At 42.6% G+C, this 18,732-nt stretch overlaps 1 protein-coding gene across 10 annotated transcripts in view; it reads right to left on the reverse strand.

The window, feature by feature from the left end:
* LOC145994416 (uncharacterized) overlaps nt 1-18,732 on the reverse strand; it is a 574,460-nt gene that overhangs the window by 113,282 nt on the left and 442,446 nt on the right. For all 10 annotated transcript variants that reach the window (XR_014442353.1, XM_083130571.1, XM_083130585.1 and 7 more), the window contains exon 5: nt 3,240-5,365. Coding sequence is in view for 9 of the 10 variants with exons in the window: in XM_083130571.1 (XP_082986697.1) it covers nt 3,240-5,365 (2,126 nt within the window). In the remaining variant the exon portion in view is untranslated. The remainder of the gene's footprint in view (nt 1-3,239; nt 5,366-18,732) is intronic.

An 18,732-nucleotide genomic window follows, 5' to 3' on the forward strand; every position in this document is an offset into this window, starting at 1 on the left:
GGGAAATATATTCTTCCCTCTTTAGCGGCACTGTACTCGGAAACTACAAAGCAGGAGGACCCCATGAGATGACGAAATCAAGTGAAGAGACTCCCACAAGACTCATAAATCTGTCGATTAACGAAGAGGCTCACGTAGCGCCTCTGGCGGTGAACCACACAACGAAAATAAGCCACGATTCCAGCTTTAATGATGTCACGTTTCGTAAACCAATTTGCAGGGAGAAACCAGAGAATTCCTCCCCCTCACGTTTACGCTGCTCCCTTAAGTCCTTCGGGAAGAAATTAAACGAAGTTCTGCTAAAATATCCCACAAGGTCGCGCTGCTATTGTGTCTGCCTTGCAACCAACTTTCTGTCTTGCAGACTTTTCGCGTTTTCTCATACCTTGAGGTCTCAGTCTTGCAGGATTCTGTAGTTTCTCTTTAAGCGACACCTCGTGTTCGATTCATACTCATCCTCTGAAGGTCTGTATGCGAGTAGCTCTTTTGTCTGATCAGCCTCTTGTCACTCGCAGAAAATCCATTGCGGAAACGCGTCTGGAATATGGCTCTGATCCATTGACACTCTTTCTCCCTTCTCTCTTTTCCATTCTCTCTCTCTCTCTCTCTCTCTCTCTCTCTCTATATATATATATATATGTGTGTGTGTGTGTGTGTGTGTGTGTGTGTGTGTGTGTGTGTGTGTGTGTGTGTGTGTGTGTGTGTATAGCTCCCTCTTCCCATATCTTTCCTCTCTCTTCTGCTCCTTTATCTCTTTTTCTGTCCTCTTTCTCGCTCTATCTTCTTCCTATTTCTCTCCTAGCATTTCCTTCCCCCTTTCTCATTCGCTCTCTCTCTTTCTCTCTCCTCTCTTCTTCCTCTTTTTCCTTTCTCCCTCCCCTATTTCCTTTCTTCTGTTTCTTTCTATACCACTTGTCATTTCCCCTTTTCTCTCTCTCTCTCTCCCCCTTCTCTTATCCTCCTTTCAATTTTATTACAATTTTTCTCTCCCCCTCTTCTTTTCCCCTCTAGACACCCACACCCACATACACTGAGAAAGAAATAAAGGAATAGAGAAAATAAAACAAGGAGAAAGACGAGAGCTCTGCTTCTCTCTCTCTCTCTCTCTCTCTCTCAGAGGAAACAGACAAAAGAAATAGGGAGATAAAGAAGAGAGGAGGGAGAGAGAATGAAAGAGAACAAGAGGAAAATAAACGATACCATGGAATGTTTGCATTCAGTTTTACTACCTCAATTTTCATCTCAACAGTAATACCAAAAATAATAAATGAATATACCTGAAGACGCAATTAAGCAGTCTATTTCCCCCTTACGCAGTGACCACATCCATATTTAAAGTGTAAAATTAATAATGTGGTAATGAGTATAACCTTACTGCCTGCAGGAAATAATAACAATACTGATTCACACTGTACAAGGGTAAATATACACAAATTTAATTGTTGTTCAGTAATAGAAGTATCACAGTAAATTCGACAATCAATACGCAAGTCCAGATTAGAGATTTCTGCTGCCACCTAGACTGCAACCACCATACCATATGTATATCTGTGACCAAGATCAAATGTACTTGGAGCGAATTTTTATTCCTTTTAGCCCCATGTGATTTGGAAATAAACAAACAAACACTACTCCTATGTACGAAATTTGATAAAAGAAACAGACGTTCCGTAATCTGAACCTTTCAACTTTTACTGGAAGAATTGAATACCTGACTACCACAACCTACACCCACCAATAGAAAACTTTTAGCAATTACTCATAGAGGACGCCAGTGTACATTGACACTATATATTATCACTCTGTCCAGATAAAAGCTACCTATCAGTAATGAGGTAAAAGGTAAAGTGTTCCCCTGTGCCTAGCACCACGCCATGAAGGCGTATAGGGGGTGTGGGGGTAACGCCCCACACTTTCTTGATCCGGTCGTGAGTGGGGGTGATGTGATCAGCATCACGCCCCTGACCGCCTTTACCCCCCAGGGTTTCCCCCAGGTACCCATGTTATTCGACGCTGGGTGGGCGCCGGGGCCGCTTCCATCGTTAGAAAAGTTCCCGGATTTGAACCGGCCGGGGATTGAACCCGGGACCTTTAGCATGGTAGTCAGACGCGTTACCGACTGAGCCACCGCGGCCACACCTATCAGTAATGAGGAAGATAATAATTTACTTAAAATTATTGCATGTACAGTTATCCTCTACACGACAATAAAAAACCCATCTATGTATTTCGAATTACAAAATTTGTAAATTTAATCTCATCATTATCGTGTCCATGAATTTTTTACTAGTTCAGTTTGTCGTGCGAGAGTATGCCTCGCGACAAGTTAAGTTTTCAGCCACTTTTCGCATATGAAGACCCAACGGGGAGCGCAGAATGGAGTTTCACTGCAATACTGCTGATTTTCTCGCTGTCTGTGATATGAGCAGCTCGGCGGTTAAAGCAAGACTTGCACGGGAGATGCTGAGCGCTCTTCTCGAGTGGATTAATACATTAAACATGCTGCAAACTTAACCTGTCGCGGAGCTTAGATAGATATGGTTGACCTTTCCATGGTACATTGAAATCTAATTCTTTTTCACAATGTACGAGGGTTATTTAAAAAAAAGTAATTACTGAACATGTCCTATGTGCAAAAATAAATATGTGCTACATCTCCCTATAGTCTGGACATGAGTTATTGTGACCATGACTTCTTTCGGAAGCTACAAGATTCTCTACGTAGACGTCGCTTGAAGACCACCAGTGACATAGTAGCCTCAGGGCGTTTCCTCAGTAATATACGCAAAAACAATTCCACTAACAGGGTCAGAAAAATTGACAGAAATTTGGTAACATGTGCTATACTCGGCCAGAGAGTATTACAAATGAATACAGTAACCTCGACTTCCACAATAATTACGTAGACTGTTATGAGCATGTAATATCTTTCTTTGGGGGGGGGGGTCCTTGTACTAGAGTCGACACGAGCTTTCTTCGTACGCGGTACCTTCTGGCAGTTACCCGTTGTTGCCGCATTTATCTGCAAAGAAACTTGCAGTCAAACAGTTGATTCGGCCTACGGCTTCCTGCCTTTTTGTGCAACAAGCGGCAACCTTAGTATCCATCCTCCCTAAAGTGGCCAGCAGGGAAACATGAGTTTGTCAACAAAACCGTTCTGAAATGTGAATGGACGTTAGATTGGTACAGTAACTATGATAGGCAACATATGCATATGAAACTAAAGAGGATAGCCTTACCTCTGTTGACAGAGCCGGGTGTTCCAGGTGACATGGGAGCGGAACGCGGGTCTACAGGTCTCTCCGGCATCTTTGGTCCGCTGTTCGTTCCAGGATTCGCTCCAAGGCTTCCAATTGTCTGCTGTGTCGAACATGTTGCAGGGGTGGCCGCTGGGCTGACAGACGAGGTGCTGCTCGGCATGGTCACCGCGCTGCTGGTGGAGCTGGTCACGTTGCCGACGGTGTTCACGCTGGTGACCGTCGAGACGCCTTCCCTAACGACGGTTTGGAGAGCCGTGGCGGCTCTGGAACCGACTCCAGCAGGCTGGAGAATGGTGTACTGTTTTGCCGACGACGGGGATGCCGGAGTCAGTGTCGTCAGCGTGGTTCCAGCTGGAGACTTTTGAGGAGATGCCGACTGGACTTCCGGGCTCTTGACGGCGTAAGGAGAATACGGCGATTGCGGATTGGAGGATTTCAGTTGGAGCAGACAGGCCGCTGCGTGCTTTTCGTCCAGAGATACCTTCTCCTGCTGGTTCGGGTACCCCACGAACGTTGCGCTTGCTGGAAAAGGGCCGATGGGAAGAGCGTGCGGTGGTAGGTTGCTAGCCAAGGGTGTTCTTGGAGGCTGCTGGTCTCCGCAAGAATCGGCAGGGACAGATGTCGACGTTGGAGAAACGCCACTAGAAGCGGTCGTCGTGATTGGCGCGTTTGAATTCCTGATAGAATCTATAAACGACGAACTTGATGACGTACTCGTTGCTGGCGATAGCTGCTTGGAAGGATCGCCGAACGACTGACTGCCACCAAGGTTCTCCTGTTTGATACTCTTCTTGGTCGACTCTTCTTGATCTGAAGCGTCGTCATCTTTCTCTGGATCTGGCATGACTATCTCCAGCTCGGCAGTCGAGTCGTCTACCAGCTCGTTGAAATCTGGCTCGTATCTCGAAACGGTACTATGCTGCGTCGACGACGCCTGTTCAGAGGCGTCCTTTCTGGATGCGTCGTCTTCACTACTATCCTTCTCCTGACTGGAATCTGAAGCATCCTTTCTCTGCGGGCTGGTCGTCGAAGTGACCTTATCCTTCCCCAGTATCCCTTCCAGCGTCGCCTTCTCTCCCTTGAACTCGCTGTCGCCTGCGCTGTCGCCAACTTGAGACTGAATCGTTTCGCACTCGTTCTCTATCTTGAGAAGATTCTCCAGGTCGTTTCCTTCACGTTGGTAGTACTGACCGTACTGTTCGTTCGAGTTGAGCAAGTGACCACCGCTGGCTTTTGGAGCCTTTGAGTTACCGTTATTGTTCGTTTTCGTTGTATTGTCCGCCTTAGCGTTCTTCTGCGAGTCTCCAGCGTTCGTAGATTTGTTCGCAGGATTGCCAGACGCTTCATTTTTCTGTGACGAACCTGACTTTTCGTCATGGTTCTTCTTCTGCTTCTGGGAATCGTCTCCAGCGCCTCCTGATCCTCTGGAGCTGCTCAGGGTGATCACATCCTTCAGCGAACACGACGCGGAGGAGTCTCTAGGTTTGACCTTCTCCTCGAACAGGTTCTCGAACATGGGACTCTCGAATCGATCATCACTGAACGACGACCCGGGCCAGCTTCCGGAGAGACTCTTGAGCGCAGCTTCCGTCTCTCGGATGAATTTCTGCTCATCGTCGTCCTCACCCTTGTCCCCACCGCCTTCCCTATCCTCGTCGGGTCTCCATGCGCGAGTGACCGGCTTGGAACTCGCCTGGGGCGGTTCCTTGTCGGAGTCCTGGTCCGTCTTTGTCATCTTTCTGCTCGGGCTCCTGCTAGGCGATCTGGAATGAGCCAATAAGGTCCTTTTCTTCTTCTCGCCTCCACCAATCGCGTTGCTGCTGTCCGGTTCCGTCACCACGCTGCACTGTTCCTGGCTGCTGTCCGGAGACGCTGCTCTGTTTGCCTTCTGTGTCTTTCTTTTCCTCTTCGTCACCGGAGAACTTGGACCCTCCTCCCTCTCGGAGCAGTCCGGGTCCTTGGTGGATTCCGGCATCGCCTCCTCGACGCTGGATTTCTTCGCCTGAGGTGAAGCCGAACTTAATTTCCCTTTTGTTTTCGTTCCCTCCGTCGAGATGGCGCCTTCGAATTTCCGTTTCTTCAGTTGCGTAGGGTGGGCATTGGAGCTGAAATGGCAGAGATTGCATTCATTAATATTTCTATTGCACCGGCAGCGTGACTTTTGCATTCCAATCCCCCCCCCTTTTCCACATTTCTTGTTTATTCCTCCCCCGTTTTAATATGGCCAACACAAAGGGGAACTGAACTCATTCCCCTTACAGATCTTAAGAATTCGCAAAGAGACATAAATTGATGGAGCGGGTACAGGATGACTTAAAAGAGATTTCACTTCGAGGAACTTAAGGAAGTACATCTGAATAGAAATTTTTATGAATGTAAGGCAAATACGTGGTTGGACAGGAAACCAAGCCTTCTCCTAAGTTAGTAATATAATGAAAACGGAAAGTAACGACATGTCATAACTATCCTTCACAATAAATGCTGGGAATGAATAAGCGCAGTAGAAAGAATAGTTTCAGACCATGTGACAGATAATCAGTGTTTGGAAGTAACTAGTTACAAGTAACAGTTACTTTTTTTGAGGAAATGTAACTAACTAGTTTATTTTAAAATCTAGTAGCACAGTTACTTTTTCCAATAGAAGTAACGTTTTAAAAATTACTTCTACAGTTACTTCATGACACTTAAGTTGCTATATAAGTGTCGTTCTAGTTTCTGCTGCGATAAAAATGTCCATCCTTTGTTACAACAACAATAAATATAAATATACAGGGTGTCTCAAAAGTAATAGCGCAAACTAACACAGGTGAAAGTACACGATAATAGAAGCAAACAAGGCTCAGTAAACTTGGGTATGCAAACGAGCAGTTTTCGAGATAATCGCGAATGTGTGGTTACAAGCCGTCATTGATTGCATTTTGTAAACACCGAGTGCTTTACTCCTTGCGCGGTCCGAGGTTTGCTCTTTGTTTACAAAATAGAACATTTCCGAGAGGTGCCGTTGCAATCAAACATTACAAGCCGTATTGTACCCACACATTCGCACACATTATTAGCATTTTACCAACTAGGACGACGTTTACAAACAATATAGTCAGTGGCGGCTTGTAATCACACATTCGCGATTATCTCGAAAACGGCTCGTTTGCAGACCCATGTTTACTGAGACTTCTTTCCTTCTATTATCATATACTTTCACCTGTGTCAGTTTGCACTATTACTTATGAGACACCCTGTATGTAGACTTATATTATGTATCAGTAACATTAGTAAAACATATGTCGTCACAAATTATTTTATTACAATCAATGATCGATTTGTGTAACTTGTTTGAAAGAAAATTTCAGTAGAAAGTAACTGTAACGGAGTTACTTTTTAAAATGAATAACTGTAACTGTAATTATGTTACTTTTTTAAGCAAATAACTCTAACTAGTTACCTTTTAAAAAGTAACTTTGCGGACATTGCTGAGAATGTCTGGCAAGATGAGGTCGGTTTTTGGTGCCCAACCTTTTACTAGAATTCTCCTAACCATTTGATGAGCATTACAATCGGTATATCTGTTCTTTTACAGGCTCATGATTAAAATTGTGAAGGCGAGAATAGAACATGCGCGTTAAAAGACAAAATGGCATAGGCCTATGGACAGGAAGTGGCATATGGGAGTCAAAATTGACGTCATAGGCCAATCAGCTTTCCCTTTGGGATACGAGTTCTGACATGACACGTCTTCTAGTGGGAGCTGGTAAAGATGATATTTTTTGCAATGATTAGAAATACTATACCACTGCAGCAGAATGAACAAAAGAAGCAACGATGCAATATTAATATGGTTTATTTGAAGTTAATGGAAGTTAATTAAGTTATGATGTTAAGGCCTCCCCAATGCGTCGTCGCCTTGTAATCAAGGAGTTCCGGGTTCGATACCCGGTGGAGGCTCATAGTGGTTAAGATGCCACTTTAAACTCTAGGTCCAGTCCCGATTAGCCATACTGTGTATAAACTGTACTTAAAATACCAACTCAACAAACCAACCATTAACGGATCTTAAATATCATAACAAAGAATAAACTTTCATTAAACAGAAAAATGTTGGTACTATACGTATATAACCTAACCCTGAAGAGTTTGAAAAAATACACTTTGTGAAAACAACACAATGTACACTGTACATTGCGCAGGGTGATGCAAAAGTAGGTTGAGATTTTACAGTAAAATACAAAACAAAGACTCTCAACCTACTTTTGCACCACCCAGTATATTATGTTGTTTTTGCAAAGTGAAATGGCATATATCTTTTGTATTTTACTGTGAAGTGTCATCCTACTTTCCCACCACCCTGAACAACAGAATCCTTTCAGTGAGTGGCAAATGTATATCAATACACATTCTAGTGAAAGTACACGCACTTTAGGTTAATAATTCGCTACACGATTATTAGTTAAAAAGTTACCCTTCAGGTAATGGAAAACGGGACTCGTATTACTGGGCCATTTGTATATTTGCAAATACCGTAGAGTTAAATTATTTCCGTATCATCAATAGCTGTTGTGCATTTGCAGCTTGGAAGAGAGTCATAACTCTGGAAGCCACCAATTAACAGCTGAGCCCCTGACGTCATCTCCACCCTGTAGCTATCGCTAACCCTCTTACTCACGGTATAGGCTGTTGGTAGGCTCGGTAGCTAGATTCGCACAGTTAGCTGGAGATGTTCCGAAAATGATCTGACTGACTGTACAAGATAAAGTGAATGAGAATACTAGAGACGTTTCAACATGAACAATTTGCCTACAACACCAACATGGCCTTTGCCAACTATAATATACTCTAGCCAACGTTCTGAATACCACCACTGTGCACATACATAATTACCTCATCACACACAAGACTTTCTTCGTCACCTATCATGCGTTTCATTCTCCACACAGTCTCAGCTTTTTGATCCAAACCTGGGATGAACAGTGATCCCAAAGTGGGTAGTACGCAGGTAAACATTTCAGACACTTCTCTTCGCCAAAAAATGTTGACTTGCGAGACACCAGATGGTACCGTGTTCTCTGATATACTGAATGTGACAGACTTTTACAATAATGTGCGACATGGTTAGTACGAACAGCAAGTTAGAACATGTTTTAACATGCCAGATTATGTATATTTCCATTCGTTGTTTTCTGTGTTTTTGGGAACTAAAATCTCTCTGATATTTGAACACCCATCTTTATGTATGTACATAGCAATGTAAAGAACCATATTTAAACCATGAAAATGGTACTAAATAGAACTTACGGAATAGCCGAAGTCAGGAAGATAATAATCAGAATATACATGATTGTTTCCATATGAGAGTGTATCGAACAGAAGCCGTATCAGTGCTAGAGCGCGTTAAGTGGCAGACTTTCAATCTCTTCACCGAAGTTCCTAGGTTGTAGGTTCGAATCCTGGCGTGGACAAGGGTGTTCTTTGTGAATGTCCCTCCATCAATTCCATCGCATCATCTTTATCGTCACTGCTGTTAACCAAACGTGGCGGAAAAGCGACGCTAAATAACAAAAAACGTACCGAACAGACATTTACGATCATCCCAACGAATCTTCAAAAGGAACTTAAATTTAGACAACTTATATCTCGGTGCGAAAGTAGTTCTCTTCACCGTCATTATTTCTTTCAGTGATGAACCAGAATTGTTTTCTCTAGCTACTGTAGCTCCTTACGTTTCCTTCAACACATGAAAGAATGTGGATCACCACTTCTAAGGGCATCCATAGTATATCCTTTCTAATTATGCATCAATTGTCGCTGTTATTAGATTTTGCGCGTGCGCAGCATTGCATCTACTTCTTGACTGATCCTCGTACATATGAAAATTCGAAACCACCTTTCGCATATATACAGATTACGCACAGAAATCCAATTAAAACTTATCTGGCTGCTAACATTGCCGACACCGACTGTTTTCTTCCACCCTGTCGTATTACTCGGTGGCGAAAAGAATACGCACATGTGTAGCGTCTGACGCAGCGAAAGGTTATCTTGTTTCCAGCTCTCCTGTCTGTTCCAGGACTGGAACGGTTGGCGTGGGGGAGGGAAGGGGGAGGGTGAGGAAGACTGGAGAAGGCATACCGCGGTGGGAACGCAACCCTCCGAGCACAAAACGTGGAGTTTCGCTCCCGCTATTCACCTTGCGTCAACAGCAATATATTACTAAACAACGCCTCAGGCGGGGGGAACTTATTAGCTAGCGGTTCCAGACGTCCAGATTAATTCTCGTGATTAAATTTCATAGGGTGGAAGAGAACACCGACGTAACCTCTTTCTCGTAACCACCCCCTTCCCTGGTTTCCATTCTTGACTCGCCAGAAACACCCCCTCGCATCCCTTCCCCTCACACCAGGTTGCTGCTACCTTGTTTTATCTTGCCAGTGTTGCCCCGAAGAACCTTCTGTTCTTCGACTTAAGATCTGCCAACACTAGGCCGATAGCGGGACAATAGGCTGACACGGAACTTAATACATTACCTGCTCTTTTGGTCAGTAAATGGTGGTGTGATGGGTAGGTATTGTCTGATTAACATGTACCAGCTAAGATTTCACTGGGGGAAGCGTATTGTCCTGTTGGCGTGTGTTCGCTGAGTGGACAAGCTCTCTCCCGTTTTTTCCTCAGTCTTAAGAAGCAAGTGATGTGATTCTACCTGATATAGGAGCCGAAGAAATAACGAACAATCAAGAAGGGGGTTACAATAGCCCAGGGTTTCATTGTACACTCAAGATCAGAAATAGGTTAGTGTGTAGAGAACGGCAAAGAAAGGTGGACTTGGGATATGACATAGATAGGCAACCCACATGACACAACAAACTGACACGTTGCTTGTCATGGAAGGATATAATTGTGATGTTTGGAAGCAATTGCAAATGGCTCTCGATTGAATTAAGCTATATTACGTCGCATTTCTGCCACTTTTGGCTAATCGCAACGAAGAGGATGAGCGATGTTATAATGAAATCTATGAATGGGCACTCACAGAGAATATCCATGTCCCGGTCGGGATTCGAATTAAGGACCCCTGGCGTCGTAACGCGTTGTGCTAACTACTCCGTCAAGGAGGTCGGCTCGAATGACTCTCGAGAACTCCTTAATTGATACCTTCACAAATCATTGTCTTGTGATATATTTTGTGTTGCTATTCACTAATAAACTATGGCGGTCATATCCTTAATGTTATGCAATGCGTAATTCTGTTGTGTAATTCGGGTTATCTGCATATTAGGATAAATCGGTTATTGAATCAAAGTTTAATTTCCTTTCGTAAGGAAGACAGAGATGCATTTAGAGACCAAAGAAAGAAAGATACAGTGAAACAGGAATAAAGATGCGAGAGAGAGAGATAGAAATTGATAGTTAAAAATAGGAGATAGGGAGAAAGAAGTAAGACAACAAAGAGAGAGAGAGATAAAGAAATAGAAAGTAAGAGGAAGAAAAGAAAATCTTAGTAGAGGGAAATTATTTCCGCAACAGCTTTGGCTGTTATGCATTTGAAGCTTCGGAACGAGTCACAACTCTTGAAGCAGCCAATCAACCATGCGAGACGCTGACGTCATCTCAACCCAGAACCTATTTCTAAGCCCTTTGCTCAGGCTCTACACACCCACTAGGCTCGTTAGACAGACTCGCTCAGTCTGCTGGAGATGTTCCGAAAGTAATTGGACTCTAGCAGCTCTATCCTTGCACCAACTCGAACATAATTCTCTCATGATGCTATTGTTTCATTAGTAACTCTACGTACAGTCATGAACATTTCTGAGTTGTATCAACTCCATTGACCTTCAACGGGACCATTAGAATCCAGCAGTCTCCGTGACTATACATGAGAGTTAAATATACATTTTCAAAACTATTAAGAAGAACCTAACATGACTTTAACATTGACAATATCAATCTGTGGCGAATTAGGATATTATTTCGGGGTTTGTTAAGATTCATTTTCTACTGTGTTGAAGTTCGTTGTAAGAAAGTTCGCTCTGTGGTGTACGAAACACGTGTGCACAAAATATAAGTGAGATCCTTAATAACTATTATCCTAAAACATCCTATATGAATACACCAATCCTAAACAAACTGAAAAAAAAATCGCGACTTGCCGTAAAAAAGGTAGGCAGTGGCAACAATGATTTCCAAAAGAGGCAACTACCTGCCCCGGCCCAGTTTTGTGGTGCCCTTGGTGGATGCAAGGGAAATGTATAATACTATGCAAGTCGCTGAGATTCTCTTGGCAAACCGCGCAGCATCCGAAAAGAGGATGCTTGTTGTGTTGGGTTTCTAGGTGACTGACATTTTTTCCCTTTGTTGCAAGAGTGGGGGGAGGTGGTGGGATGGGGAATGCCGGTGATGCATTCAGGGGAAAAAGGGGGAGAGTGGATTCCAGATAAGGGATGCTGGTGATGCAGGCTTTGCTGGAATTGAAAGACGACAAGGAGATTTTAGTTTTTATTTGCAAGGGGGAAGAGGCACAAGCAGTATTCGGAAGGTCGTGGGTTCAAATCCCTTTTACCTTTTTCGACCCAGGCGAATGCTTCCCGAGGCCAGAAACACTTCCTTTAACTTCTCTTAAATTATCCTCTGATCTAACCGCAATTGTCTAGCCGGTAGGGATTCTGACTGCCATGCGTGAGACCTGGGATTGGTGATCAAAGGAAGGAATTTTTCCGCCCGGATAAATCGGTTGTGAGGCTCACCCAGCCTCAAATCAGGTACCTGGGGAAAACTCTGCGTTGTAAAGGCGGTCGTAGCGTGGTGCTGATCACATCACCTCCAAAGTTACAAATATCGAGAATGTGCCTGGCCCTGGCCCCACATCCCCTATATGTGCCTTCATTGCACGGTGCTATATGCACGGATAACTTTACTTTTACCTATCTAACCGCAGTGGGTAACCGAACCATATATTACGGAGTTCCAAACCAGATTTCAAAAGACAACTTTCAACCAAAACACTTTATGTGACCGATATGTTTATTTTGCAATAAAATTGTATATTATAGTTCCATAGTCACGAATATTAGTACATTAATGGTTTAGGGCGTCTCTGATGGTCCAGGGTGGCCACTCTAGGACCACAAAAAAATTCAAGTATAATTTCCTGTTTTCAAGGCGAACTTTCCAAAAATTCAAAGCTACAGGAAGATATTTTCTCTACTTCAACCTTACCTATTACCGCCTCTCAACACTCACCCACACACATACCCACAAATATATTGACAATATAAAGGGACTGTGCGACTCCAATGTATCCAAAAATTCTAATTCAATTCAATTGAACGATATATATATTTAATTTAAGCTGCCACTTTACATTTGTCATTTCGCGCACTCGGACTAGAAATACATCTACAAACATAAGTTACAAATGTCACAGGATATAGTCATCTAGGAAAAATTGTTATTGTATAAGAATTTCAAACTCAAATTTACCGAATTAACTTCAAGATATATTTGCAATAATCTTCCGTCTGTCTGATAGATTGACCTGCAAAGGACACTAACAAAACAAACGCATTGAGAGAATTTTTATTTTCCTTCCTCGATACGAATAAAAGCTAAAATGTGAAAAGACTTGCCTCGGTGCATTTAAAAATATGTATAAATTGAAGGTGATTTGGATTAATAAAAGTTACAGTTTTTCACGTCTGCGGAGAAACATTTAAGCTGAATTCACGCATAAATCCCGGAGCCAATAATTGAGGGCTGAAAGTGGTAAACGTTGTAATTGCCAAAAGCAAAAGTGTTGGGAAATCGCATCGTTCCGCAGATCAGCTCGTAAGAACGTTCACACTAGCGACCTCTTTACACGCCCTTTGAACTACTTAGACGGCTACCAGCCACATATCACGTTTACCACATTATAAAGAATGGCACATTTCACAGTTTAACGTGGAAAATGGTGTTTGAATTATTTTGGCACTTACAGCGTTTACCAATTTTAGTCTTCAATTCACGCATAATTCCCGGAATTCAAGGAATTCCCGGTGAGTGGCCATCCTGCACACTGTTAACGTAATCAAAGGTTCGCGGGTTGTTTCCGCAGTTGTTCCCACTTTAACAACAGATGGCCAAGTCCTGATTAGCCTGTCTGTGTCAGTCACTGTCAACCATGTTTTTTGTTCTTGGGATGTTTTGACTTTTTGAAGCATGAACATGTCGTCTTCCTTGTTGAGGCTAGGCGAGAATAAATTCGACATTGACCTTTCCTGGGGTCTAAATGAAAATGGCCCCGCTGGAGAGGGGGGCATGGGGGGGGGGAGCGGAGCTCGCTTATTAAACCGTTACAGATGTCGACCCGCAGACTCCCCCTTGCCGTGTCCCAACTGATTAAAATCTTCCAATGATAAAAGCAAGAGACAATCGATTTGATCGATATATCGATACAGTTCATTGGCCCGCCACTTTAATTGAGCTCGGAAAATTTAATTAGTATCTCTGACTTAATTATTGGATTATACAAATAGTTTAACTGCATTTTAACTTAGAACCCGTAACCCGATCTTCTACACTGCTCTTTCTCCCTCTCCCTCTCCGTCTATTCAACTTGGGAGGAGAAAAAGGACGTTAACTCAAATTTGGGAATATAGCTAGTGTTTGTATGTGTTTATGAATGTGAATGCAACCGACTTCTCTGGTGGAGTAGTTAACAGCGCCACGACGCCAGGGGTTCCTTGCCTAGGCATGTACTTTGTGAGTGTCCATCAATTACATCATATCTTTATTCATCCTCATCGTCGCGATTAGCCAAAAAGTAGAAGAAAATCAACGCTAAATAACAAAAATCAAATCAAATCAATCATATCATCACTCATCCTCACCGTCTCGATTATCCGAAAGAGGTAGAAAAGCAACGCAAATTTAACAAAAATACAGAATGTGGTCTTGTACATTGCAAGCATTACATCTTATTATCACAGCAAAATGCGAGTGGTTGCCACACGACATTGCACCTCCTCATTTCTCAACTATTTTGCACGCGTACTTCATTTCGTATAAATAAAAATGGCTTAGTACCTGGCCACAAAGTAAACATCTAGTATACTTTCTCAGTGAGTAGTTGCTTTTCTGTTCACGTTCCACGCCTCCTCCGTGGCGGAGTGGTTAGCACAACGCGTTTCGACGCCAGGAGCCTCCGGTTCGAGTCCCGGACTGGGTTCTTTGTGAGAGTCTTTCATAAATATTATCATATCATCACTCCTTATATTTCCGATTAGCCCAAAGTGGCATAAAAGTGAAGTATAATAAACCAAATCAATCAATCAATCGATGTAGTGTCAAAAAGACCTAAGCTACTTCCAAATCTTAGAAGGTCCAAAGGTACATACAAACACACATTCGCGCGAATCGTCTTATATCCACACGTACACCGTCACATATAGTTAAATCACATTTGCATTACATTTGCTGGATGTAAATTGACACCAAACGGGAAGAGACCCATCTTGAGATTGGGCGTTTTCTTTTATTTTGAGCAATTCAAGTTCTCCGTCACTGCTAATTTAAATCTTCTTAATTGTTTAAATAGTATAATTGAATGCACTCTACATCCCACCCCCTACCTCCATGCCTTCTTCGTGTTTTGTTTCTTTAGCGTCTGATTTACGTCCATTATCAAAGGAAATTAGTAACTTCGTTTCGAGAGAGGCTACACTTTCTGCCGGAGGCAAAAAAAGAATGCTCCGCACTGGAACACGGCGTTTTGCTAAATGTGATTTTAATTGCCCGTTCAAGGGGAGATGCCGGTTATTCTCTTTTCTGAACAAGACACAGTGTACAGGAAGAAACTGGAAAATTTCTTGCGTTTTTCACTTCAGTATATGAATCAGTGAAACTTAACGATACCAACTTTGGCGAAGTCTGTTTGCATCAACTATCCACTGCTCAAGAAAATTGTCTTATCACATTTTTGGAAAGCAACGACCGTGACAAAGCGCACTACGACGCCAGGAATCCCGGGTTCGAATCCAGACGTTGTTTGCGAGTGTCCTTAATCAATTTCATCATATTATCACCCATCTTCGTTTTTGCGATTATCCACATTGGCAGAAAAGCGAAGTAAAATAAACCAAATCAATCAAGCAAAGATTTTTAACTACTAAATAATAGCTGATTCAAGTATGTTGAAGTATATTTATAAAGAAGTATTACTTGTATTTATAATTCCTATATTATATAATTTTTCAATAAAAATTTGAACCTTCTTTCCAACCTTAAATTTCAGATTATAATGCTGCAAATCCTTGCATTGTAAAGGAAATAACTGTTATAGAGCACAGGGTTTATCTAGAGTGGAGTCAAAATGACCATAAATTTGGGGGTTGAGGAAATTTTGGGAGGATGTTATGAGGGTTTGTAGATAGACCATATATTCTTTATAATTGGGGAAAACTCTAATGGGAACGTAAACAAGGATCTTACCCTTCAATTCTAAGCTGCAAGTAACTTGTCTTCAAGAGTGTCGGAGCTTTCAACATTATTGGACTAAAGGCCAGTTTGTTTTATGTCTATTTATGCTCAGATGGGCTAATTTGGAGAGGAATCACTGGCATCAAACTCGGGACCCCTTGATTACAAGGTTACCACTGTGACATCGGGTACGCTCTCTTGGACTGAGTCTTCTCTAATAGTAACCTATTAGTATGTATCTTCCTTGTTTCTAAGTAGTCTTTCATCCAATTTTTGGCTACTCCTGACGCTTAGGAGGAATGAGATTAGATTAAATTTATATGGAGACTCACACACAAGGAAACAGGAACGGTCCACGTCAGGGCTCGAACCTGGAACCTTTGATAGGCTGTGTGTTGACCGCCGAACGTGCTTAGTCGCCGAAGCGTCTATAGCTTATTCGTAAGTAAATCAGGAATGGAGAGTTAAGACTTGTTGATATGGGTCAGCATTAGGCACGAACTTCGTGGCGGAGTGGTTAGCACAGAGCGCTAGGAAGCCAGGGGTCCGCGGTCCGAATCTCGCCCTGGGCACTAGTTATCTCTGTGAGTGTCCTTTGATCATATCATCAGTCATCTTCATCGTCACGATTAGTCCAAAGTAGCAGAAAAGCAAAGTAAAATAAACCAAATCAATGGCTGTATAAGAAATGATAATATACAAGGATATAGAAACGCAGTAAACGCCGACAGATTAAGACAACTCCACATTGCAGTAGGTCCAGCAGACATCCCCTTCAGGAAGACTCACACAATTGAGATTAATGTCTTGGAGATGCAAGTGTGTGAAGCTGTTAAGGAGCACAAAGAGAAGAAAAGGAAAAACACTTCTCCATTCCCCTCTTCTCCTTCTACACAAAGAATGGTAGCGATCTCGTAAACGTTGCTAAAATACAGGAAGAAGTCCAGGGTCCAATAATTAGAACAAAGTGTTTGCCTGTGTCAAGCCGCGGAGCTACAGAGTGTATAAGGGTAACAGGGAGAGAGGGGAGAGGAATCCTGGGATAAGTTCATTCGAGGAGAGGAGATCTGGGGCGGGGGGGGGGGTGTAAAGAAGAAATACGCAGTGGTGGCCGCCGAGTTGGAAATTAGATAAACCTCGCACTCCCGGTTTCTTACCTTACACTTTCCTTCCAGAACTCCCGGCTTAAGACATTATCACTTTTCTTCTCATCCCTTGGAAGAGGAGGCGCTAAATCAGTGGAGCTGTGGAATGGCAAAGCCGACGGATTACGGCATTTAGGACGAACGCTCGTTTGTCTTTTTCGCGCCCAGGTCGTCGGATAAGTCAAGGAATTCTTGAAATGAAGTTGAATGAATCTCGGTGTAGCAGCTCCTGCTGGGGAAATTTCTCCCAATAGGAGTCGTTTTGAAAATCGTTCTCGAGGCAGCCTTGATGTATTGGCTGCGAATTCCTGATTGGATGATGATCTCAGAATCCGTTGGGAATCTCATTCAGTACCCTTCGCAGACAACTTTACTAGGAAATTTCTCCCCCCCCCACTGACTGTTTTGTGTGTATTGATCAACAATTATTACTCTCTGTCATTGGGTTAGGTGCGATCAGACAATACAAGAGTCAAATAGAAACCTTAAAACTCCAATAAAAATTGAAGGACAGACTGTATACGGTACAAATTTACATGAGGTATCAACTGTTATTTACAAAACGATCTCAAGGCTGCAACACTAATCAAGTGTGCTTCAAAATTCCATTTTTGTTATTAAAAGAGGAACATAAATTAAGAGTATTTGAAAAAAAAACATCCTTAGGAAAATATTTGGGCCTAAAAGGGATGAGGAGACAGGTGAGTGGAGAAGGTTACATAATGTAGAATTCACAATTTGTATTCCGGTCCAGATATTATTAGAATAATTAAATCAAGAAGACTTAGGTTGGCAGGCCATGTGGCACGAATGGGAGAGGAATGAAGAGTTTCCAGGATTCTTGTTATGAAACGTAATGGTAAGAGCCCTGTAGGAAGGCCAAGACGAAGATGGAGGGATAACGTTGAGATGGACCTAAAGGAAATCGGTAAGGATGGAAAAGATTGGATTGGATATGGACAGATGGAAGGCTTGTGTTGCTGCAGCCATGAACCTTCGGGTTTAAGAAGGCTAGAGAGTTAGTTAGTAGCCTCCAATACACAATACACACTTGCACCAGTGCCCTCCGTCAGCTTAAACTTACAGAAATTTCTCGGCAAATGAACATCCAATATTTCTGTGCATGCTTGCTTACAACAGCAGCAAGTTTACTACTGGAGGAGAAAGTTCGACAATGGACTAAGTTCTTAAACAGATGCCTGGAAAAGCCTTCGCAGTGGCTCATAAGTAACTGCACGTGAACCACAAACACTTATTCTTCTCAAGGTATACAGGCACTAACTCAAAGTTGGATATAATCTGTAGATCAGCAGTAGGCCTGTGCTAAAATGCAGCAAACTTATCCAACCATAAATAGAGAAATATACTAGATAAGAAACAAAGGCAAATTGAGGTTTCATTTCTCACTCTCCCTTGTAGAAAGACAGGAGTGAGGAAAATAAAAATAAAACATCTTCTATGTCCAGAATGGTGCTGGGTGTAAGGGGCGACCTTCTGCTGAGACATCCAAAAGGACAACCTCACTTTCAATGGTGCACATTGGTAACTGCAATGTTGCTGGCTAACGAGGCTCTGGCGATTGGACCTACGATTAGTATGATCCTCCGTAGGGCTGTGTTGTCCTTGTGTGTGCTGAGTGGCCCTTTAAAGCCTTAGATTTTAATTAAGTAAGGATATTTAAGTCCTCAGGATTATATAGTTTCAGCTCGTGTTCAGAATGAACGAATAAGTTAGTTTTACAAATTGAATAACGAAGTTTATAATATATATTCTTTTCTTCATAGAAGTCTGTTCTCAAATTTGACAATATAGCCTACTAGCCGATTACCCGGCGTTGCCCGGGTATTTATTTATCCCAATCTTCTATTAGACAAGAAAATAATGAA

Source organism: Lepisma saccharinum, chromosome 1 (genome assembly GCF_977018435.1).
Source record: "Lepisma saccharinum chromosome 1, izLepSacc3.1, whole genome shotgun sequence".
Classification (NCBI taxonomy): Eukaryota; Metazoa; Arthropoda; class Insecta; order Zygentoma; family Lepismatidae; genus Lepisma; species Lepisma saccharinum.